At 37.7% G+C, this 26,770-nt stretch overlaps 1 protein-coding gene across 1 annotated transcript; it reads left to right on the top strand.

The window, feature by feature from the left end:
- LOC127432757 (serine/threonine-protein phosphatase 2A 55 kDa regulatory subunit B alpha isoform) lies at positions 1–26,670 on the top strand. Its single transcript, XM_051684164.1, has 10 exons — positions 1–50; positions 7,319–7,396; positions 11,271–11,368; positions 11,461–11,626; positions 16,407–16,519; positions 16,897–17,074; positions 17,229–17,393; positions 17,554–17,723; positions 22,896–22,987; positions 25,811–26,670. Exons 1-10 carry the CDS (start codon positions 44–46, stop codon positions 26,088–26,090), a joined length of 1,347 nt encoding a protein of 448 aa, XP_051540124.1. The 5' UTR covers positions 1–43; the 3' UTR covers positions 26,091–26,670.
- The last annotated feature ends 100 nt before the right edge of the window (positions 26,671–26,770 follow it).

The following is a 26,770-nucleotide window of genomic DNA, read 5'->3' as shown; positions in this document are numbered from 1 at the left end:
ACACTGCTTATCAAGACTAGGGTTTGACATCGCCACTCTCGCCATGGCAGGTAACTGAACAAGTTTATGAGTTGCTCAGCCGCTCTGTTAATAATAACTGCTTCTATGTACATGCTCCCTTACTTCCAATGTTTCGCATGCTGAGCATTGATCGTACTGAAATCATCATCATCAGCATTACAGGTGTACTGACAGTAGCCTAGCCAGTTAGCTGCCTTTTCCCATCCAGTTAGCCAGCAAATCAGCGAAACTGATTTCGATCGGGTTTCATTCATAATGTCACAATCATTGTCGTGTGTTCTATAAGTACCAACCCTTCTCTGTGATTTTGAATGTTACTGAGAGCCATGTGGTGAGTGACGAGCTGCATTTGGGTGGAAATATGTCTGACTAACCCCCTCATCGTTTGTTAGCTGAGATGCGCGCTCAGGTTGCGGGATTTTTATTAAATGTCGAGTGTTAAAATGAATCGATTGTCAGTGTCACGTTATGCTTTTGTCTATGAGTATATATATTAGCAGGCCTGATGTATAATAAGTATGCTCTTAATCTCGGCCTCGTTCAATCACCTCCCCAAAACTAGCGAACTTTAACCGGCTTCTGCAGAGTCCTATGCAGCTGAGGAACCGCCGCGCGCTTCCCACTGTGACTTTAAACCGCTAAAACCACCAAGATGTGAAATTAAAAACTTTATGATGCTTTCGGTTTCTAAAGCTTTACAGATAGCTGCTCTTCAGAAATATTGGAGAAAAGTGACTGTGAAGTGTGGGATGATTCCGTTAGATGGTACTGACTGAAATGTCAGCCCAGCACTGATACGCAGATTTGGTTTTCCAACGCCTTTTTATTATTTTAAAAGAATATACACTACCGGTCAAAAGCTTTGAAACACTCATTCTTTATTAGAATTTTTTTTCTTCTTTTTTTTTCACATTTAGAATAATAGTAATGTCATCAAAACTATGGAATAACATAAATGGAACTATGGGAATATGTTGTGACTAAACAAAATCCAAAATAAATCAAAACTGTTACATGTTAGCATCTTCAAAGTTGTCACCCTTTGCCTAGAATTTGCAGACATGTACTCTTGACATTTTCTCAACCAACTTCTTGAGGTATCACCCTGGCATGCTTTTTAAACAGTATTGAAGGAGTTCCCATCTATGTGTTGGGCACTTATTGGCTTTTCCTTATTATTTGTTCCGAGTCATCAATTTCAAAAACTTTTTTTATTTTTTTAATTAAATTTTAGTTTTATAATGAAATAAATTAATATGGTGGCACAATTTTATTTTTGTATACAAAACTAATTTCAAACATTTAAGCATACGCCTTCAGAGCAAAAGATTTTTAAGATCATGAGAAACATTTCAGTCAGGTGTTTCAAAACGTTTGACCAGTAGTGTGTGTGTGTGATATATATATATATATATATATATATATATATATACACATACACGCACACACACAAACAGGGCTTGACATTAAGCACTGTCATGTGCTTATCCTCCGGACAAGTAAATTGGTAATTCACATGTCCGAGTAAAAAAAGTTACTTGTCCAGAGAGATAAAAGGACATTTAAGTTACATGCTCAAGTAACATGTCAAAGTTTATGTTGTATATTTTTCTCAAATCAACTCAATTCTCTGGGATAGAAATGTAAACTGCACTGGGTAAGGGAGGAGGCTATTGTCATATGATAATTATTTTATGTCACGTTTGGTAGTCAAATAAAGGAAAGCCTCCATCACCACCATTAACAGCAGGGATGCTCACACCTCTGTGGAATGAGATCTACTTTTTCATCATGTTATTGCAGCAAGATCATAATCATTAAAGGTTATACATTATAACAATACCAAAATTTCAGGAGCCTGTAGTGAAATTTGACGATTCTCAATACTAGCTTTAAAACCACAACAAATAATAACACTAACTAATATGTTAATTATGGAAGAATGGTTTCAAGTTCTTAAGTATTCAAGACTAGTAAACAGTCGATAATAAAAAACAGCAATGAATAGAAATAGATTAAAATAATAGAACAAATTAAGAAAATTCAGTGCTTTTTTAACAGCTTTAAAAGTTTTTTTTACAGCAGTTGGCTATCAAATATTCAAGTAAACATTCAGAATGAAATGCAACATAAAACTACTACTGTTCTTTACTGTATGATTATAATACATTCATACTTTTTAAAGATACTTAAGTTACTCAATCAAGAGCAGTGAGTGTTTTCTTGTTCTGGTTGTTTGATTATTATAATGACTCACTAGACAGCAGCAGGTCTATTAGCTTACATTTATACTTACAAGTCCGACATTTTAATACAAATCCACTTTTTTCTCCACTGTTTACATTCACTTTAGACATCACTCTCTGTGTTTACATGAATACCTCACCAAGACGGGCATTTTGGCGGAATTTTGAAATGTATTTGACCGATCATGTGCGAATTAATGCGAGCATTTTCAGCACACACACATACGCCGACTGTCAATCAAACAGGGCGCAGCTGTTACTGGATCACTAGGGAATTATAAAATTACGTGCTCTGGATTACTTTCAACAGCATATTAAGATTATGGACTTTCTAATAAGTGGCACAGGCCTAGGCTATCAGAAATATAGCCGGTTATTTTTTGTTATTGACGTTATAATCAGTCTGCTTGTCCATTCGGGCAAGTAAAATTCTCTTTCACTTGCCCCTTTAAAAATCCACTTGTCGCAGACAAGCTTTAATGTCGAGCCATGTATATACAGTTGAAGTCAGAAGTTTACATACACTTAGGTTGAAGTCATTAACTCGTTTTTTTAACCACTCCACAGATTTAATATTAGCAAACTGTAGTTTTGACAAGTCGTTTAGGACATCTACTTTGTGCGTGACAAGTAATTTTTCCAACAGTTGTTTACAGACAGATTGTTTCACTTTTAATTGACTATATCACAATTCCAGTGGATCAGAAGTTTACATACACTAAGTTAACTGTGCCTTTAAGCAGCTTGGAAAATTCCAGAAAATTATGTCAAGCCTTTAGACAATTAGCCAGTTAGCTTCTGATAAGAGGTGTACTGAATTGGAGGTGTACCTGTGGATGTATTTTAAGGCCTACCTTCAAATTCAGTGCCTCTTTGCTTGACATCATGGGAAAATCAAAAGAAATCAGCCAAGACCTCAGAAGAAAAAATGTGGACCTCCACAAGTTTGGTTCATCCTTGGGAGCAATTTCCAATCATCTGAAGTTACCACGTTCATCTGTACAAACAATAGTATGCAAGTATAAACACTATGGGACCACGCAGCCATCATACCGCTCAGGAGGGAGACGCATTCTGCCTCCTAGTGATGAATGTAGTTTGGTGTGAAAAGGGGAAATCAATCCCAGAACAACAGCAAAGGTCCTTATGAAGATGCTGGAGGAAACGGGTAGACAAGTATACTATATCCACAGTAAAACGAGTCCTATATCAATATAACCTGAAAGGCTGCTCAGCAAGGAATAAGCCACTGCTCCAAAACCACCATAAAAAAAGCCAGACTACAGTTTGCAAGTGCACATGGGGACAAAGATCTTACATTTTGGAGAAATGTCCTCTGGTCTGATAAAACAAAAATCGAACTGTTTGGCCATAATGACCATCATTATGTTTGGAGGAAAAAGGGTGAGGCTCGCAACCGTGAAGCATGGGATTGGCAGCATCATGTTGTGTGGTGCTTTACTGCAGGAGGGACTGGTGCACTTCACAAAATAGATGACATCAGCCATGAAGTTAAAGCTCAGTCACAAATGGGTCTTCCAAATCGACAATGACCCCAAGCATACTTCCAAAGTTATGGCAAAATGGCTTAAGGACAACAAAGTCAAGGTATTGGTATGGCCATCACAAAGCCCTGACCTCAATCCGATAGAAAATTTGTGGGCAGAACTGAAAAAGTGTGTGCGAGCAAGGAGGCCTACAAACCTGACATAATAGCATTCTGAGATGATATTCTTCTCACCACAATTGTACAGAACAGTTATCTGAGTTACAATAGACTTTGTCAGTTTGAACCAGTCTGGCCATTCTCTGTTGACCTCTTTCATCAACAAGGTATTTCCGTCCACAGAACTGCCGCTCACTGGATTTTATTTGTTTTTGTCACCATTCTGAGTAAATTCTAGGGATTGTTGTATGTGAAAATCCCAGGAGATCAGCAGTTACAGAAATACTCAAACCAGCCTGTCTAGCACCAACAATCACCATGCGATTATCTAATCAGCCAATCGTGTGGCAGCAGTGCAGTACATAAAATCATGCAGATATGGGTCAGGAGCTTCAATTAATGTTCACATCAACTATCAGAATGGGGAAAAAATGTTATCTCAGAGATTTGGACCTTGGCATCATTGTTAGTGCCAGATGGGCTGGTTTGAGTATTTCTGTAACTGCTGATCTCCTGGGATTTTCAAGCACAACAGTCTCTAGAATGTACTCCGAATGGTGCCAAAAATAAAAAACTTCCAGTGAGCGGCAGTTCTGTGGATGGAAATGCCGTGTTGATGAGAGAGGTCAACGGAGAATGGCCAGACTGGTTCGAACTGACAAAGTCTACGGTAACTCAGATAACTGCTCTGTACAATTGTGGTGAGAAGAATGCTATTCTGAGATGCGGGTTGGCGCTGTTTTGGCGGCATGAGGGGGACCTACACAATTAGAGCCCGACCGATACCGATTATAGAGAGGGAAAATTCACCGATATAGTAAATTTTTGAGCTGGAATGAAAACAGACCTTTTCTATGTGGATTGTTCACCGATATGACTATGCAAAGGTACTCAGAAGGCTGCTTTCTTAAATATTTTTATCAAAAAATATTTGATATTATTATTATACATTGTCAACAAATTCTAGAAATGAACATTGAGAAAATAAATAAATAAAAATACAATAAATAGCTAAATAAACATCAGTACTGCATGTTTAGTATGTCAATTGCTGACCATTAAAATAAATAAAAATAAAATAAATTGCTAAATAAACATCAGTATTACTGTTTAGTATCAGTCAAATGCTGACTATTTTAATACTGCCAGTCAGTTATTGGCAGGTTGTAAAACAAGAAGCATTTACACCTGCCGAGACAAGAGAAAAACAGCGGCAGCAGTGTTACACCGTATTCTGTCATACATGTTCAGGGGAAACTTTCAGCTTTCAACATTTTGTAAATGCAATGACTGGAATTGTTCAGTTGAAGTGGGTACCAAACTATTAATCCTGAATAAAACAGTTTGGTGAATACATGTTTACTCATTAGCTTCCACTCAACTGACAACAATGAAAGTAGATATGTGATTAGCTAGTTAGCTATAAGCTCGTTGTCATGGAGAGTAAAAGACGGATATTGTTTATTTTACTTTCCAGCATTGCGTCTCACCAACTAGGTAATAACATGGCGTGAAATCAACACTAAACAGACACAATCCACCACCGCACTGTTGTCTGCTGAGCTGCAAAAAGATGCTCTGATGTTTACCTTTCAATCTGCTACATTAAGGACTGCACTGGCAAACTATAGCTGGCAAACAGACATGAGTGACATGGTTGTCAGGGACAGCGTTAACATTATATTAATAATATTGAAAAGGGAAAATTATGGGGTCATTGTTTATTAACTTTCCAGTATGTATTTCACAAACTAGTTAGCAACTTACCATGAAGAGACCGCTCAACTCCGCACCACTGAACTCCACCCTATCTGCAGAGCCACCGTCAGTTCAGAATCAGCTCTGTAAACAATGGAGTCAGAGCGCGCTCCTCTGGACAAACTACATAATGACACCAATTCTAAAGCATTGTTTTCTGCAGTATATGTTCTGAAAAAAAAATTCATATCGGTAAACATATACGCCGATACCGATAAATCGGTGAAAGGCTAATATCGGCCGGGCACTATACACAATATTAGGCAGGTGGTTTTAATATATAATATTGCTTAACGCAGACCACTCTGGGGCCAGATTTATGAAAATATTCTTTAAAAAAATGTCTTTGAATAAATTATAATATATTCATAAGAATATTCCTAGTGCAAGAAAATATTTTATTGTCTTATTTTTATAAAAAAAATTCTGAAGAATAAAATGACAGAATTTGTTTATGTCTGATTGTTCTAGTGTATAGCTTATGAGGTTGCCTTGTCCAATACAACAAATCTAATACTTCAACATTGGGAAATCGTAACCATAAAAGTATTTATCTATTAACCTTGTGATATTTTTTGGGAATTTTAAGTGCATGAGATGTGTTAGTTTAACAACATTAACTGTCATATACAATATACAGTATGTGGTTAGTATTATAATGTTGTAATGCTTAATATTTGTGATCATCTCCATCATTTTAAGTCGATCTGACCCAGAAACACATTTTATCGTATTTCTATGGACTCTAGAGATTGTGGTGTGAGAGTGCAATGCAGTGCATCCATTTGAATCGACTAGCATTATTGGTCGAAACCTACTATGTGGTTTGAAAGGTGAAAATAACATAAAACGCAAAAGTTTTTTTTTTTTCCAGAAATACAAAAATTCTTAACTTTATTCTCTAAGTTAGATTTAAGATTGGTTTGTGAATTCGGCCCCTGGAAAAATGTTGTAAACACAAATAATTCTCATATGGCTTTATTCAAAGAAGGGCAACTGACTTCTTAACTTGGTCTCTAAAAGACTAAAATTAGCTAAATATAAACATGTTTTGGCATTTGAACTGACCCACCCAATGGGCGTTTGTTTCGGTCTCCTGTAGCCACATGTCTCGTGAACAAACCCAACCAGTTTCACGCTGCCTCTGAACGGCCTCTTGAGATTTGCCTCAGCGCATTTCTCATAAAAAAATTATGCAAGAGCTATCATTCAGACATTTGTGTATTGTTGGGAGTGAGGTGGTTACATTTTAAAAGTGCTTACAAGATTGGTTAAGTTTGTGTCAAATCAGGGAACTTTTTGAGGCAGACGTTAGCGAAGAGTTGGGAGGTCTCTACCTCATTTCCTTTATTACGTTAGGTCTTTTCCTCTACCATCTTTCTTCAGTATTACTCTATTTCTTTTTTTTCCTTTGGGAATGAATAAATACATTTCTCAAATCCAACATTAGAGAACATTAGCAACTGATATGTTCTTATATCATCAATTTAAGCGTTTAGATAAAGGTATCAGAGCTGATTTCAGATTGTGCACATTTTATTTTATTTATATATATATATGTATATATATCTTTTTTTTTCTTAAGATGCTGGTTACAAGAAACTCTAACATGCTTCTATTGTTTCAGGAGCCGGAGGTGGGGGCAACGATGTGCAATGGTGTTTTTCGCAAGTGAAAGGGGCGATCGATGATGACGTAGCTGAAGGTGAGTACTCACCGGAATAGTCTCTGCCTCAGATGGCACACACATGTGCCACCCACAGTCTCTTCACTGACTGTCTAATACATCTTGCATACAAAACTAACAAGCTACAATTGGATTGTCTGATTTCAACTGCAAGGATGCTGTGAAGTAAAAGCATGTTTTAATGGATTTAAATAGTTGGTATGAGTGCCTCCAACAAATAACTAATCTGGATTTGCCCAAGTTTGACAGACTCATGGCATCACATCTTTGAAAGATACTCAGAGTTTTGTTTGAGGCACTTAGTAGGAAGTAAACTAGATTTTCACGAACAAAAACATGCGTTTTGAGTTATGTCAGTACTTCACTGCTAATCATGTGCATATTAATGCAGAGCACTTTGTCGTAAGCTTCTTATTAGAAACCATACATGCTTTGTCCAGTTTGCGTAGTACCACATCTAGAGTAAATTATGTAGTTCGTACTAGTGCCCGACCTTATATCGGTATCGGCATATATGTTTACCGATATGCACAGATATGAACTTTTTTTCAGAACATAATGCAGAAAACAATGCTTCAGAATTGGTGCCATAACGTAGTTTGTCCAGCAGAGCGTGCTCCGACTCCACTGTTTACAGAGCTGAACTGATGGTGGCTCTGCAGACAGGGCGGAGTTCAGCGGTGTCTTCTCCGTAAATTGCTAACTACTTTGTTTATTAACATTCCAGTATGTATTTCACAATGACCCCATCATTTTATATAATATAACGTTAACCCTGTCCCTGACAACCATGTCACTCATGTTGATCACATCTGTTTGTTATGTTAGCCAGCTATAGTTTGTCTGTGCAGTAAGTAATGTAGCAGATTGAAAGGTAAGCAACAACGCATCTTTTTGTAGCTCAGCAGACAATGGTGCGGTGGTGGATTGTGTCTGTTGAGTGTTGATTTCACGCTACGTTGTTACCTAGTTGATGAGATGCAGTGCTGGTCCATCTTTTACTCTCTGTGACAACGAGCTTATTGCTAACTAGCTAACCACATAGCTACTTTCATTGCTTGTCAGCTGAGTGGAAGCTAATGTGTAAACATGTATTCACCAAACTGATTTATTCAGGATTCACAGTTTGGTACCCACTTCAACCGAACAATTCCAGTCATTGCATTTATAAAATGTAATATTTAAAAGCCTGGTTTGCCAGACATTAAAATAGGATATGTAATAAAAGTAGATTTAATAAATAGTATATTTGCCCTGTGTAAATGATTAAATATAGGAACTGTATCTAAAATAAATAAGGGGTGATAAATACTAATACAACAGGCTAGAAAAATAGACATTTATTCATTTTAATATCCTATATATATTTTGAATGTGTTGAAACTTGACACCGGGCGACGCAGCCTAAAAACTGCACCGTAAGATCGGTTTCATACTGAAGAGAAGCTTAAAAGTACGTTTTTTTTCTCTCTCTCGTAAATGTAAACGAGTGTTAAGCCTGTCAACCAAAACATGAGCTCATTGATGTCATTAAATCAGTCTGCTTTTTTATTCCACCAGTCTGCTTTTTTTATTCCTCCTGGTCGGAGGCTTCCGTAAATATTTAGTTTATATTTAGGGTTACGTCCTACATAAATGTAATGGTGCAATGCTCAAATATTTAGTAGTGCATAAATTTGAACTTGGTGCCGATTTACGGCACAACTAGGCTAAGTTGTAACGTACATATAGCTGGTGCAACCGGCCCCTGCTGTTTTAGCTATTTATTTTATTTTTATTTATTCTTTATTTAAATGGTCAGCATTTTACTGATACTAAACAGTACTACTGACGCTTATTTAGCTATTTAATTTATTTGAATTTATTCTTTATTTTAATGGTCATCAATTGACTATACTAAACATACAGTATTGATGTTTATTAAGCTATTTGTTGTATTTTTATTTATTTTCTCCGTGTTCATTTCTAGAATTTGTTGACAATGTATAATAATAAAGTCAAATATTCTTTGATAAAAATATTTGCTTAAGAAAGCAGCCTTCTGAGTACCTTTGCATAGTCATATCGGTGCAAAATAGGTGCACAATCCACATAGAAAAGGTCTGTTTTCATGCCAGCTCAAAAATTAGCTATATCGGCCACCATATTGGTAATCTGTGAATTTTCCCCCTCTAAAATCGGTATCGGTCTCAAAAATCCCATATCGGTTGGGCTCTAGTTCCTACTGTATAAAGCATATAAGCTTCACGATGTAAAATGTCTGATCACCTGAGCGAGGTCACTTTGTGGAATTCTTGCACATAAGTAACATTTTACTGTTCAAAGATGATGTCAGTTATCTACGATATTACTACTCATTTATTCACTAGCGCATGCGGAAAGCTTGTCTTCATATATCAATAGAGTGCAACATTCGGTTTCTGTAAGTAAAAATCCCATTCTTTTTTTCCGTAGGCCAATTGATTATTAACAATAACTTATAAGCCTTTAAAGACAGACCTACCATGAGCTCCAAGGTTGTTAATAGTTGGTATATACGTCTATTGAAGCAATCAGTCTGTGTTATTTCGACTTTATTTTTTAAATAAAGTCGAAAGTCCTTATGAAGAACTACTCTACATATTAACCACAGGGAGAAAATCCAACAATCACAGAATCTCAGCAAGCAAAGCACGCCAAAAGAGCTCTGCAGGGGCTGCCCAATTCAATAATGCACTGCGAGTGCTTATATTTGTGTATAACTGCATATTTTGCAATATACTTAATATATACTGATTCTATACTTACCAACAAGTTTAAATCTATAGTTTTAATTTTTAAATCATTTTTTTATTTGATTGCATCATTCGCAATGTTTCATGGATTGTCTTGTACCTTTTTTCTTTTTCTGATTTGTAAAAACTTTTTGCTTCGCATTTAAGTTTGTAATTTTATGATTAATTTTGGAGCTGGTTGGTTTGGTTCATTGCTTACAATACTTATGAAATCCCTATGGGAAAAATGAATGGGAAAAATAAGCCACTTCTGCAACTGAAGTTGAAAAAGAAGGTGGGAACTGTTGCACTCTTAATGTTTTTTCACATGGATGCATATGAGATGAACCATTCTGAAAAATACCCTTTTTTTGCACATTATGAGCTAAAAACAGGAACACAGTTGACAGATTTTGTTGATTTAAAATGTTTGAATGCAAACCATTTAGTTGATTTAGCTCTTTCCCCATTCATGTTTATTCAGGCTGTACTTGTATGAGGGGAAATAGCTGCCCGGTGGCGTTGCCCATGCGGTCGCTGAGTGGACTGATTTGCTTTAAATAACTTTTGAGTATATTTAAAGGCTCTTGTGCTTGTTTCAAATTAGATGGTCTCTTTTATCAAAGCCTTCTGGTCTGATGCAGTGATGCAGTTTCTTTCAGTTTTGCACAGAAGCTCTGGCTACTGCATTGGCCCCTGGGGGGGTCACATGAACACAAAGGGCCCTTGCTTTACTCTTTTCTCCTGTGTGCTTCTGCTTTAGTGGTTAATAAAGAGTTCAATTTGTATGAATCAGCCTGCTCCTTGCTGTGCATCCAGCAGCTAATCTGTGTCCTATGAGGCAGGAACAAGCGAGGCAGCTGTCTCAGGAGCATATACTGTGGCAGGAATCTAGGTTATAGATTTATGCTTGGTGCCTTTTTATATTTAAAGAATATCTCGTTTGAGTCAGTCAAGAGTGACTGTCTGACTTCCTGATACTAAATATGTTTCAAGCAGACCTTAGATTAAATGATGACTTCTGCCCATTGACTTTTAAAGGGATAGTTCACCCAAAATACATATTGTCTTCCTTGAGTACAAAGGTGGAGGAGATTTGACAAGTGTTTTGTGCATGTGTGTGTCTTCCCATCCAACAGCCGATATCATCTCTACTGTGGAGTTCAACCACTCAGGGGAGCTGCTAGCCACAGGGGACAAAGGCGGTCGGGTTGTCATCTTTCAGCAAGAGACCGAGGTACATGATCTAACAATCACAGTTACCCCCAAAATGATATTAGCTTTCATTCCCTTACAGTCTCTCACTCAAACTTAATTTTCTTTTTCCAGAACAAGAGTCAGCCACAGTGCCGTAGTGAATACAATGTTTACAGCACATTTCAGAGCCACGAGCCTGAGTTTGATTACCTGAAGAGCTTGGAAATCGAAGAGAAGATTAACAAGATTCGCTGGCTACCACAAAAGAACGCTGCACAATTTTTGTTGTCCACAAATGGTAAGTAAATTATTGGGACACTTGTTGCACATTCTCGCAGTTAGTATAAGCTCATAATCCAATCAGCTCCTCTTATTATTTTGCAAATGTAAGATAAATATAAGGCTGTCGATTTAACATGTTGATTCAGTGTGATTTAATACAGTATGTAAAAAGTAGCACATAAAAAAATTAGCAAAATTAATAATTTCCCCGGATCGTAATAATCGAAGAGTATAAATCCAGCAACACTTGTTGAAGGGAGAGATTTATTAGATAAAAATCGACGTGTTTCAGCACACAAGCCTTCATCCGGATCGTAATAAGGAATATTCCTACCATCCTAGAAATTTAAGTTTAAAGTGTCACCTGTTTTCAGCAGGGGGCAGTAAGCGAAACTTCAGCTGTGTAGGTAACATGCAGCACTCAGACTTAAACCTAAAGTATGTAATTTCTGCGCCAACAAACGGAACCACATTCTCCTCTGACCTCTGTCATTAACAAGCCGTTTTCACCCACTAGGATTGCAGCAGTATACCGGTTTCACAGTATACCACGGTATGAAAATTGACGGTTATCATACCATGTTCATTTGCTTATCTACGGTATTGAGAAAAAAATGCAACCGGACGGAAAATCTCACCTGCACGTATGCATCTCCTTTCCTGCTCGACTGCCTGTCAGACTCATCAACTTGCGCCACACACACGTGCATTGGAGAAAATGTCAGAGAGAAGCGAGGCGAGGGGTCTGACATAAGTGAGTGTGTTTGTGAGTTAAAGCAGTGTTTCTCAACTGGTGGGTCGCGACCCAAAAGTGGGTTGCAGGTCTATTCGAGCTGGGTCGCGGACAGCAGGTAAAGAACAATGCCATGGTTCTCCCATTGAAGATATTTCGGCAGCCGACCAAGTGATAGCCTATTTAGGACTGCCGAGGCAGATTTAATGATAATCTCGCAATCAGCTAAAGGCTTCTCATCTGCACTTTCGCACAAGTGTAACGGAACCAGCTCGCGATCATGATATACTCTGCTCTCTGGCACGTGCGTGCAACAACCGGGCTTTCCTCGATATTGTGGAGTGCAGACCTCAAAATTGATGTGACCAATTTCAATTCTAGTGAGACTTTTCTAGTTTAAAGCATTATGGAGGAAGTCAAGTCAATCCTCTCATACAGTAGGCAGCCCTGACATGCCAAACAGCACTGAGGAAAAGAGGAACACTGTGCTATGCACATTTTTTTTTTTTCATTATACATCACCTTTACAAAATTGTTTCACGATTTTACATGATAAAAGTAACTTATATTTTGACAATGTTATAGTTTCATATGAAATAATCTAAAGGTAGAATCTATTAGACCTCATTTTATATCAACAGTGGCAGTTGAAGTTAAAGTTTCAAGATGTGTTTTAGCTTGTACTTATTTTTTCATAAATACAATAATTTGTTGATATTATTACTATTATTTAAGACTAGCTACACTGACCTAACCATGGTAATGAGGAGCTTTTCCTCCTGTGTAATATGTATGTCCTGTTTGAATTATGTTTGAAATTAGGAACAGGCCCCCGATCAGGCCAGTGCTACATTTATAACATTAGAGCAAGAAAACAACAAGTGAGAGAGCACAAAAATTACACTGAGCGAATGAAGTATTCTAACCGACGAGCGAGAGCGATTCTATTTAGCTCGTAAAGATGCACAAGCGCATAATATACTGGACGCGCCAAGCCACAGTCATGTGCAGACACCGAGTGCACTCTCCTAGTACTGTCCTCGCTCTTTTCCAAGTGTCTTAGCAGCAGCTATTACCAATGTGTAGAAAATAGAAGGGAAAAAAACCCACTTAATGAATTTCGTAGGGGGATTGCACATCTTGCGCAACATTTTAAGTATCCCCACACATTCCGTGTTCACAGTGTGTGAAATCCCCACATTTTTCGTTTTACATGTTGGTGAAAAGCAGTAATTCACACATTGCAACAAGAAATCAACAGTTTCTTTCTATAGGACTGAAAATCCATGTCTCTCCATGCATATGTCTCATCATCATCTCTCTCAGTGCAGTATAGACTGTTTAACGTGCATGCGCTCTCGCAAAGGGACAGAGCACTAGTTTTATTCCTACTGTAAAAAAACAAACACATTTTCTCTCATTAATTCGCCTTTAGAGGTGAAGCGCAGAATGAGACGTAATAATCTTTGTTAAACCCCAGTTATACACGTGTCTGGAAATCACAAGCTGCTCAATATTCAAAATAAGTATAGATTTAATTAGGTAATGTTTCAAAACGTAAACATTAATTCGACATAATAGTGTTTGATATGAAAAGAAGCAAAATCACTATGGCTGTTAGGCTCTTATTATCAGAGCTGTTCAGCTGCAGGGTGAAGATGAATATTCAAAACAGTCTACTTCATATCATCCTCATGAAACACCAGTTACATTTCTCATTTCTGGACCGTACAGGTATTTTTGTTTTTGTGCTTTGTGCATCAGTCTGTGTTGGTCTTTAGGTTGTCTGATTTCATGTTATATACAGTACACATTGTTAATTCACAGATTAGGCCTAATATCTCCCTAATGTATATTACACGTCACAACCGATTTGGTAGCAAGTCTCTTCTCAGTGATTCATATGTTTCTTACATTCAGACAATAATCACATCTTTAACTCTGTGAATAATCTTTGATCCTGTGTGTGAATACACTACACATGGCCAAAAGTTGCATGACTAAACGGGTGACTGAAAAACACATCATCTCCTCCACAGAACTCTTCACTTAAAAACTCATGTGGAAATGGCAGTATGGCTGAGGTTAATATGATGTATTTATGAATTTATATCTGTAAAGTGCATATATGGGATTACATAAGGCATAAATCATATCTTGCAAATTATAAATGTGATTCAATTTTGTGGGACATTGCCTTAAAAAAATAATATATGTAAAAAATATTTATCTTCGGACACATTTTTAAAGCCATGATTGTAGAAACAGTTATTTATAATTTTTGTGTTGGGGCCAGTGAAAATTTGGGCAGGGCCAGTAAAAATCTGAAGCACTGGCCCAACCGGGCCAGTAGAAAAAATCCTTAGCGTTAAGCCCTGAGGAAACAAATGGGATAATAATGGGCTCATATAAGTAAATATGCTCTTCAATTTTAAAAGGGGGGGAGAGAAAACTTCCTGTGGATTTTGTTGATGTCAACAACAAAAATAATGTCACTTGATGCATGTCCATGTACTTGAAAACCATGCACAAAACTATGCAACATAAAAGGAAATGCAACCCAGGATACATTAAATACAGGTTACGTTTTTACTATGGTGGGTCGCCACTTGATTTCCAATGTAAAATCTGGCTCCTGAAGCAAAACCAGTTGAGAACCACTGAGTTAAAGGTACAGACAGCAGCAGTCTGGCTGCGCTGTCGTGCACCTACAGTATATGTTAATTATTAATAATAATAGGACATTACTTTAAAAGCTCACACAGCTGATGTTATTTTTCATTTATTAGTTCATTTAACATGCTATGCTAACATGTAAACTAACATGCTTTAGTTATATAACATGTTATAGTTACGTGATATTTTTTATCATGTTTATAATTCGGTTTATTATAATTCTGTTAGCTTTCTTATTTATTCTATTTATTTTATTTCTAAAAGGGAGAATTTTTTACATATACTTCAATTAAAAAAAATGGTTTCAAGTTTCAATTATAGTAAAGCGTTTGTTAAAAAAAAAAAAAAAAAAAAACCTTCTGTTTTCACTCCTTTAAGGGCCATTGTAACTGATAATAATAATTGTGTAATACCGTATTCCGTGAAACCATGATATTTTCTGAGACGGTTATCGTACCGTGAAAATCTCATACCGTTGAAACCCTATCACCCACAGAACTGCCACTCGCTGGATGTTTTTTTCCACACTATTCTCTTTCATTCTAGAGACTGTTGTGCGTGAAAATCCCAGGAGATCAGCAGTTACAGAAATAGTCAAACCAGCCCATCTGGCACCAACAATCATGCCACGGTCTAAATCAGGGAGATCACATTTTTTCCCATTCTGATAGTTGATGTGAACATTAACTGAAGCTCCTGACCCATATCTGCATGATTTTAAACAGCACACTGCTGCTACACGATTGGCTGATTAGATAATCGCGTGAATAAGTAGATGTACAGGTGTACCAAATAAAGTGGCCTGTGAATGTGTGTATATACATACTGTGTATATATATAATGTTCATATTCTAGGGTTGGGAACCCTTGGACTATACAGATACAAGAATATACACGAATACAGTCCATATAATACAGTGCTTAGAACAGAATCATCCATATTTATGCCACAAGACTAGACATTTTCCTGTGGGATTAATTTAAGCTCTGCGAATCCTCCAAATCCATTTTCCCTGACTCACTGAAGCTGTCTCACTGCTGTCTAAAAATATGAACTCTCGGATGTGTTATACAACCAGAGTGTATTTATGAAGACTCTCTTTTGAGTGGACTGAACTCTGATCTTCTATTCACCCACACAACTGGAGAAAGTTATTTCTGGCTGAGACTACAGACTAGGCATGGGAAAAATGTGCAGATGTTTTCAAAATTTAGTCAACTGTCAGCTCGATTCGTTATGCAAGTCAAGCTACCGGTACCTCTTCTTGCACATGGAAATACTCTTGCTTTTTCTGCAAGATGACATTTACCAGATACGAGAAGAATATTTCTTTACTGAGCTGATCCTGAATTTTAAAGTTAAGCAATTGTTAACTTTTGTTTGCAGATAAAACTATAAAGTTGTGGAAGATCAGTGAACGTGACAAGAGGCCAGAGGGATACAATCTTAAAGAGGAGGATGGCCGCTACAGAGATGCTGGTGCCATCACAACTCTACGGGTGAGTAAAGGAGCGCACACTTGTCCACACTTTGCACTCGAGTACAATTACGAGTAAAGAACATCACCATACATCTTGGATGGAGAGAAGCTTTTTCATTTAGAGTCAGCCTAATTTGATGGCAATTCTTTTAAAACTGCTAATCTTATCGCTTTATTCACACATGGCATCAATATGGAACTTTTCCAGCAATGTTAAAACTTCTTACGATGGCGAATTGCTGGAGCTGATTTGCTGGCATTTCAACAACGGGTCTTGTTCACGGGTACTAAACTCGATTTCCTCGAGTCTGCTGTTCACATTGTCGACCTGGAGAAATGTTTTTTATTCTATTCTTGTGGCAAAAAACTGTGAATTTGAACTCTGTTTCTGTTCAGGTGCCAGTGTTCAGGCCAATGGATCTCATGGTTGAGGCCAGCCCTCGGAGGGTCTTTGCCAACGCTCACACATACCACATCAACTCCATCTCAGTCAACAGCGACAATGAGACCTACCTGTCCGCAGATGACCTGCGCATCAATCTGTGGCACCTAGAGATCACAGACCGCAGCTTCAGTATCCTATCAAATCTGGCAGGAAAGGCAATACATGTTTTAACATATGCTGGCAGATTTAAAGTTTTCTTAAGATGATACTCAATTTGCACAAAGAAATTGGCGGAAAGCAGTGCTTGTGTCTAGAGTGTTGTGTGCCTTTAACTGTGTGCCAGACATTGTGGACATAAAGCCAGCCAACATGGAGGAGTTGACGGAGGTGATTACAGCCGCAGAGTTCCATCCCAACCAATGCAACACCTTTGTCTACAGCAGCAGTAAGGGCACCATCCGCCTGTGTGACATGCGTGCATCAGCACTTTGTGACAAGCACTCTAAATGTGAGTATTAGATCAGACATTTCATAATGTAACCCTTAAGGTAGAATTTATTGCTTTGATGTGATATCACTATGTGATGTCATGCCTTAGTAGTAAAATGGCGTTGTTTTTTTCTGCACATGTTCCCAAAATGTTTTTTTCTTCCTTTTAACTTGACTAGTGTTTGAGGAGCCAGAAGACCCCAGCAACCGCTCTTTCTTCTCTGAAATCATCTCGTCCATCTCAGACGTGAAGTTCAGTCACAACGGCCGCTACATGATGACCCGTGACTACCTGTCTGTCAAAATCTGGGACCTCAACATGGAAAATCGGCCTGTTGAGACATACCAAGTGAGAGTTCCCTATTGCAAAAGTAGCTGTTCTTTACACGGTTGGGTTAAAACCCTATAAAAATTGCGATCCAAGGCTGTGTTAATGCTGTCACAAAAAAAATCTGATATTGTTGCACACATGTAAACAGAAGAATCTGCACGATATTTGATTTTTCGCATCCAATCAGAGCTATTTCCAAATGGGGTTTCAGATCAGATACATATCTGGACATCTGACCTAAGTCTAAATATGTACAGTTGAAGTCAGGAGTTTACATACACCTTAGCCAAATACATTTAAACTCAGTTTTTCACAATTCCTGGCATTTAATTTTAGAAAACATTCCCTGTCTTAGGTCAGGATCACTGCTTTATTTTAAGTATGAAATGTCAGATTAATAGTAGAGAGAATGATTTATTTCAGCTTTTATTTCTTTCATCACATTCCCAGTGGGTCAGAAGTTTATATACAGAACTGGTGTAACTGAGTCAGGTTTGTAGGCCTCCTTACTTCGCACACGCTTTTTCAGTTCTGCCCACAGATTTTCTATCGGATTGAGGTCAGGGCTTTGTGATGGCCACTCTAATACCTTGACTTTGTCCTTAAGCCATTTTGCCACAACTTTGGAGGTACAGTTGTGCTCAAAAGTTTGCATACCCTGGCAGAAATTGTGAAATTTTGGCATTGATTTTGAAAATAGGACTGATCATGCAAAAAAACTGTCTTTTATTTAAGGATTGTGATCATATGAAGCCATTTATCATCACATAGTTGTTTGGCTCCTTTTTAAATCATAATGATAACAGAAATCACCCAAATGGCCCTGATCAAAAGGTTACATACCCTTGAATGTTTGGCCTTGTTACAGACACACAAGGTGACACATACAGGTTTAAATGGCAATTAAAGGTTAATTTCCCACACCTGTGGCTTTTTAAATTGCAGTTAGTGTCTGTGTATAAGTAGTCAATGAGTTTGTTAGCTCTCACGTGGATGCACTGAGCAGGCTAGATACTGAGCCATGGGGAGCAGAAAAGAACTGTCAAAAGACCTGCGTAACAAGGTAATGGAATTTATAAAGATGGAAAAGGATATAAAAAGATATCCAAAGCCTTGAGAATGCCAGCCAGTACTCTTCAATCACTTATTAAGAAGTGGAAAATTCGGGGATCTCTTGATACCAAGCCAAGGTCAGGTAGACCAAGAAAGATTTCAGCCACAACTGCCAGAAGAATTGTTCGGGATACAAAGAAAAACCCACAGGTAACCTCAGGAGAAATACAGGCTGCTCTGGAAAAAGACGGTGTGGTTGTTTCAAGGAGCACAATACTTGTTGACCCCTCTCCAAACATAGCGCTTATGGTTGTGACCATAAAGCTCTATGTTAGTCTCGTCACTCCAAATTACAGTGTGCCAGAAGCTGTGAGGCGTGTCAAGGTGTTGTCGGGCATATTGTAACCGGGCTTTTTTGTGGCATTGGCTTCTTTCTGGCAACTCGACCATGCAGCTCATTTTTGTTCAAGTATCGTGGTATTGTTGACTATTTATACACAGACACTAATTGCAATTTAAAAAGCCACAGGTGTGGGAAATTAACCTTTAATTGCCATTTAAACCTGTGTGTGTCACCTTGTGTGTCTGTAACAAGGCCAAACATTCAAGGGTATGTCAACTTTTGATCAGGGCCATTTGGGTAATTTCTGTTACCATTATGATTTTAAAAAGGAGCCCAACAACTATGTGATAATAAGTGGCTTCATATGATCACTATCCTTAAATAAAAGACTGCATGATCAGTCATATTTTCAAAATCAATGCCAACATTTCACAATTTCTGCCGGGGTATGCAAACGTTTGAGCACAACTGTATGCTTGGGGTCATTGTCCATTTGGAAGACCCATTTGCGACCGAGCTTTAACTTCCTGGCTGATTTTTTTTGAGATGTTGCTTCAATATATCTATATAATTTTCCTTCCTCATGATGCCATCTATTTTGTGAAGTGCACCAGTCCCTCCTGCAGCAAAGCACCCCACAACATGATGCTGCCACCCCCATGCTTCATGGTTGGGATGATGTTCTTCGGCTTGCAAGCCTCACCCTTTTTCCTCCAAACATAACGATTGTCATTATGGCCAAACAGTTCGATTTTTGTTTCATCAGACCAGAGGACATTTCTCCAAAAAGTAAGATCTTTGTCCCCATGTGCACTTGCAAACTGTAGTCTGGCTTTTTTATGGCAGTTTTGGAGCAGTAGCTTCTTCCTTGCTGAGCAGCCTTTCAGGTTATGTCGATATAGGACTTGTTTTAGTGTGGATATAGATACTTGTCTACCCATTTCCTCCAACATCTTCACAAGGTCCTTTACTGTTGTTCTGGGATTGATTTCCACTTTTCGCACCAAACTACATTCATCTCTAGGAGACAGAATGCGTCTCCTTTCTGAGCAGTATGATGGCTGCGTGGTCCCATGGTGTTTATACTTGTGTACTATTGATTGTACAGATGAACGTGGTAACTTCAGATGATTGGAAATTGCTCCCAAGGATGAACCAAACTTGTGGAGGTCCACATTTTTTCTTCTGAGGTCTTGGCTGATTTCTTTTGATTTCCCCATGATGTCAAGCAAAGAGGCACTGAATTTGAAGGTAGGCCTTAAAATACATCCACAGGTACACCTCCAATTCAGTACACCTCCTATCAGAAGCTAATTGACTAATTGTCTAAAGGCTTGACATAATTTTCTGGAATTTTCCAAGCTGCTTAAAGGCATAGTTAACTTAATGTATGTAAACTTCTGACCCAATGGAATTGTGATATAGTCAATTAAAAGTGAAACAATCTGTCTGTAAACAATTGTTGGAAAAATTACTTGTGTCATGCACGAAGTAGATGTCCTAAACGGCTTGCCAAAACTATAGTTTGCTAATAGGAAATCTGTGAAGCGGTTAAAAAATTAGTTTTAATGACTTCAACCTAAGTTTATGTAAACTTCTGACTTCAACTGTATATCCGATTCTCCTTGGCAATGTCGTCAGGGATAGCTTTTCTTAATGGCGTGTCCTTATGAAGCAGGCGTGCCTGTAGGCGCTCGCACAAAAACTCAAAGCTCTTGTTGAGGTGGAAATTTGGTACCCACTCCCTGTCATCAAACGTGTGGACTTGGTCCCACCACTCCTGACTTCTAAGTCAAGCCATGTTCGGACGGGATAAGTTTTATATGGGAACGTTGGGTAATGTAATAATTATCAGAGCTTCTCAGTCATTTTAATCCTGTGCAAATTGGTCATGTCAGTAATTTTGTTTCTGCGTTCTCACACAGGAAATTAATTACAGCGTGCTTTACCTATTATAAAACACCCTGTAAAAATAACCCCTGGTAATATTTGTCCCGTGTGAATTGACATGTTGTTAAAAAGCCCACAAGTCTGCACTTTCCAGCCATTGAGCCTTTTAAATATTGTTGTTTCTTAAATTGTCCATGTCTGAGGTGGATGTTGGTCAAGAGAAGACGCCAGATAATATAAGACGCGCTTCACTTCAGATGAACTTCTGACTGTTGCGTTTGGACTGATGCATCTTTTTCTCAAGCTTTTTATGCTGTTAAGTGTTTATTTACCCATGCAAAAGAGAAACTGGCAGTATTTTTATTTATTTTTTTTTATTGTTTAGGAAAATTAGAAGGAACACAGGCATGTTTGTTTTGTTGTTGTTTTTTAAGCAGAGTGATTGCGGGAAATTGTCTTGAGCCCTGTGTTTCGGAAACATATTCTGGAGGGACAAATAAAATGACTGTGTGAAGGGATTGTCCATATCTTTAATTCAAGAGTGTAATATAAGTTTACAGGCTTGTTAATGTCACCAGTTCTGTTGTATTACAGATATTCCAATATTTTTTTTCTGATAATCACAGATGCAGTAAATGCTCATGTTTAATATTTCCTGCATAATTAATCAGCACAGTATACATTTTCTAATAGGTCAGTTCCACGTGACAGCAGTGTGTAAATGCTTTAGTTTAGACCCACCCAACTCTTTGATTTTTATAGATATCGCTTATCCCATGCGAATCAATGGTAAATATTAGACATCTGCAGTAATAATTACTTTACGGACATATGTCAGGAAAACTAATCCCGTCCGAATAGGGCTTTAGCCACAATTCTTGTCTGACCGAGGTTGAAATCATTAAAGCCGTGCTTACCATAGCAGCACTAAAAAGTCTCTTCTGCCTTTTTTTTTGCCTGACTAATTGCAATCGCGTACAATTTTGCCTACTTCTGAAATATGAAATAGCACAAGGCCATTCAACACTTGAGGGTGAACCATGGTGCTCATAATTGAAAGCGATCAGTAGTCTAATTATTCGAGTTTGGGCGGGAGATTAATGGAAAAACAGATATGAGTCATGTCTTCAGTGAATGTAAACAGGTGGGACAAAAAATCAGATACGGTCTAAAGATCGGATCAGTGCATTAAGCCTAGCAGTGTAAATGCAGCCCAGTAGATCCAATTCTGTTAATTTGGGCCTTTGCATGAAACATTATTTGTAGTGCACCTCCTGCCCTGCAGATGTCACCTTATGCAAAGTTTCTGCTGAACTGGCTAACTATGAAAACATTTCCCAAAATATTTAATTCAAATTGACAATGTAACCAAAATGTTACTTAGAACCACTATTGAATTGAATTGGAATTTAATAGAACTGGGAAATTAGTGCTGATATCCAGTCCTAGTGCTTTAGCAGAATTAAGAGACCATATCTTTATCAGAAATGTTTCTGAAAGAGCTAAGTTTTTAAAAAAGTAATGTATGTCTTTTTCAGCTACACTAAACCTGGTCTTAAAGTAGAAGATATTTTAATGGCAAAAAAAAAAATAAAAAACTCAAAGTTGGGGCAGTAACTGTTGCCCTATATAACAGATTCCATTTGAAAGAGAGGAAATTCCAGTATGTAGAATGCTTTCTGCATTATTTAACAGAATAGTGTTAAGATTCAAGGTAAAAGTTGCAATTCAGCAGTTTGCACCCACTGCATAGAACTGGGAGTGCCTGTCTGCAGTCTGCAGTATGTCATTCAACCACTCATTACCCTACTTGACCCTCAGGATGTTTTATTGCCTCTGACCCTGCAGTGAATGTTGTTACTGAAGATCTGAGGTCATGACCTGTTGTTCTTTTGCTTCCACAGGTTCATGAGTACCTCAGGAGTAAGTTGTGCTCGCTGTATGAGAATGACTGCATCTTTGACAAGTTTGAATGCTGCTGGAACGGAAATGACAGGTCAGAATTTCCACAAGCCCAAATGAGATCGTTTGAGTAATGGAAGAGTGCACTAAATGTAAACACTTTGAAGTACTGCTAAATATCTGTGGCTCTTATAAGGATGTCTGCAATATATAGTTCTACAACAGTGTTGGGTAGTATATTAACATAGCTATGTTACTAACTTTTTGTGCAGGGTGACAGTAGCTCGTCTGTTTTCAAAACAGTGACACTTTTCCACTTTGCCAATAAGTAGAGTTTTTTTTTCTTTCTCATTAAGCAAGCATACAGCTTTACAGACGAGCTATATGAGGTAATCAGACAAGCTCTCCTAAAATGTAGTGTTGTGAATTCTGATTAATTTAAGAGAATCTATTTGTTTGGAATGTTAATTCCATTTAACTGGTTTCCTAGGCAAAGTCAACTCACACACACACAACAGAGACTTTTTTGTTTGTTAAATCATTATCAAAGGACATAGACCCAAATCATTATCAAAGAATTTAGAATATTTACTTTAGCCATGACTGGATATACATAATGTAGATGTATCATTCTTATAGCCAACACAATGAAATTTCTGTATTACTTTTTGTGGTTTGACAGCTTGAATGAAGCCTATTCAAAAAAGAGAAATTGCATAATAGTCATCATTTCTAATCATTCAGTTTGAGCAGTTACACTAGTTTCATACACTAACCTGCAAACTCATCAACGTCACTTTGTTCATTCTTGAAGAAGTACAAAATCCTTCATAACTTTTGTATTTATGGTGACTAGATTCACAACTTTGGACTGCCACCTGCACCTCAATGACATGTCCTGTGTGCAACACCTGTGCCTTGTCCCATCCATGACGTGGTGCTTCTCGTCTGTTGTGCGACTGGCTTAACACTTTTAAACAGTGTATTGATAGATATTTAACCTTTTCTTAAGAGCTGCAATCTCTATGATTTGGCGTTGAATCCCCTGAGTAATGTTATTCCATTCCTTCTCCTTAAATTTTGCAGTTTGATTTTCAAAACCACGCTCTCATAACGCTAATTCAAATTTTACTGGCTGTGTGTTGTTTACATGCCTTGTTTTACCCACCCCATGAATTAAGGAAGCCTTTATTACAGTCTTTATTACAGGTATGGTAAGTGACTGTTTATGTAGCCTTTGTAGATCATGAATGCAAAACTGAAACTGAGGGAGCATGAATCAGATCTAAAGGGGCAATGTCCTCTTTTGCCCCCTCCTGGTGCCAGGCCCTCTTATTTTAAAATGACAGAGAACTTGCTCTGTTACAAAGCTCTGTATTCCCAATTAAGCCTGTTATAGCCTGTATATTCACCAGATGAAGGGTTTTGTATACATTTATTTTACAAGATGAGGTTCAATAAGGAATAAGGTTTATTATTATTCACAAGATATGAAGTTGAGGACACAATGTATGTGCTGATGAAGTCTAATTTTTCTTTGCATGCCCTCATTTCAATTTAGAACACTTGACTAATCAAAATAACATTTGCATTGAGGTATAAAAATATGGATGAATATTGTCATGATAAAATATTTAGATACAGAAAATTTCTATGTGATTGTTTTTATTTCATCTTTAGAGGCTGGTGTTATACTGTAGAACCAAGCTGTTTGAACTGTAGAATCTTCCAGCGCTGACCACAGTGGAATTAAATAAAAAGAAAAAACAATCAGCAACTATTGGCATAGATTTTTGCCAATAACCAATAGTTCCAAAATGCAACTATCAGCACCAATTAATCAGTAAACCTGATGTATCATTATATAATTTATAATTGAGTTGACTGTTCTACAACTTCGATCAAGTTAGTTTCAGTGTTTTGTTAATATGTAGTCAACACAGCTAAAGTAACACAAAGTGTCCACTCAAAGTATTCGTTCAAAGTTACAATAAGAAAACATAAAGCCTGGCAGAATTTTGAAACAAGGCTTTAAACTGTTGTGAATATGATAGTAGGTACAAGATGAATGCTAGAGTCTGATTTATCATTGTGAATGTCTGTAGTAAAGCTTATTACATTATTTAAATATAATTTTGAGATTGAAAATGCTAACGTCCAATCAAAAACATTTGTATTTGACATTGAGCATAACTTCCTGTGTGGCACTCCCTCTACTGGGGCACTTATCTTGAGGGAACCCTCTTATCACTTTTAGACAGACAGAACAACAGTAGTCAAGGTCAGTGGAAGATTGGGTTAGCATGTCACAAAGACGCGTCATAACTTTTTCTAAATGATAATTTGTCATGTAGCTGATGCTTTTTCCAAAAGCACCGTACAGTACATTTATTACAGGGACAATCACCCTGGAGTAACCTGGGGGATGCTTATCTTACTCAAGGGCACAGGGGCGTTGAAGTTGCCCTTTAAGAAGAGTACTTGGCAAATACACCAAATACATAGGTTACATAACTAGAACCTTTTATTGCACAACATGTCCTCGCATAAAAACTGACAGTACTTGTGCTTTTAAGAGGATGAATTTGATTGTTGCACTGTCCTAGTTCCTTTCCTGCTTTAATGAAATGTATCAACACGGTAGTTTTTTGACATCTTCAGACATAGTTTTAGCATGTATACCAAACACATGTAAGCCACGAATTATGGTAATTGAAACTACCTTATCAACATTTACACATTTTTGTAAACTAAAAAAATCAAGATAAACCAAGTTTACCTCACCAATTATTATTCATCTAGTTAGTTGTTGGATGTTACTAGCCTAGATCTTCAACCACCAGACTACACTGCAGCTAAAGTAGGTTTGTTAACATACTGTTAAAGTGTTTCTGGTTCTGTTCTTTTGTCTCGTTAGTGTGGTGATGACTGGATCCTATAACAACTTCTTCCGAATGTTGGACCGTTCCCAGCGGCGAGACGTTACCCTAGAAGCTTCGCGCGAGAGCTGCAAGCCCCGGCAGGTCCTGAAGCCACGCAGGGTGTGCGCGGGTGGCAAACGAAAGAAGGACGAGATCAGCGTGGACAGCCTGGACTTCAACAAGAAAATCCTACACACCGCCTGGCACCCGCAGGAAAATATCATCGCCGTGGCAACCACCAACAACCTCTACATCTTCCAGGAAAAAGTGAACTAATACGGTCATTATGGGGAAAGAAAACCTCTGAATCTCTCTATGTGCAAAAAGTTGAACTAGAAAAAATCATTTCTGTGACATCCACCATCACATACCATCCTTGGCCTACTCCAGGACAGGATGAACTAGTGAAGTCAAGTGGCTGCCAATACTGAATAAACTGGTTCAGACTGGTCTGGAGAGATTGCAACCTTGCTTCTGGCCTATGGCACCATGACACACACCTTACTCTGGTGATGTCGTGCCAACCTTTGTCTGTACCCTCCATCCCTTTTCCCTTTATCCACAAGTCCGAGCCCAAGGACAAAATGGGCGGCAGGTTCCAATCTTTGACAGATTTCAACCATAGTTTTTTTTTTTTTTTTTTTTTTTTTTGGCTTTGGTTTATGAAAGATTTCTGTATAAAAACTTATTTGAACTTGTGTGGCTGTGTTCCTGTGTCCTTTAATTTGTTGTTCGTGCCATTGTAACCATTTTTTTTATCTTATCAGAGAAACTGCCAAGTTGTTTAGCTTGTTTTAATTCTGTTTCAAGAATAAATGTTTTGATCTTTTTTTTTTTTTTTTTTTTTAAGGTTACTCATCATTTCTATACATTTTATTTCATCCAAACTGCTAAAAATGGTTTTGGCTGTGTCAAATTGCAGGGCCATATTTCTTTTAAATATATCCTCATACGCA

The sequence above is a fragment of the Myxocyprinus asiaticus genome, chromosome 42 (assembly GCF_019703515.2).
Source record: "Myxocyprinus asiaticus isolate MX2 ecotype Aquarium Trade chromosome 42, UBuf_Myxa_2, whole genome shotgun sequence".
Lineage (NCBI taxonomy): Eukaryota > Metazoa > Chordata > Actinopteri > Cypriniformes > Catostomidae > Myxocyprinus > Myxocyprinus asiaticus.
The sequence above is the reverse complement of the archived record's forward strand: the minus strand, read 5'-3'. Positions and strand labels throughout refer to the sequence as shown.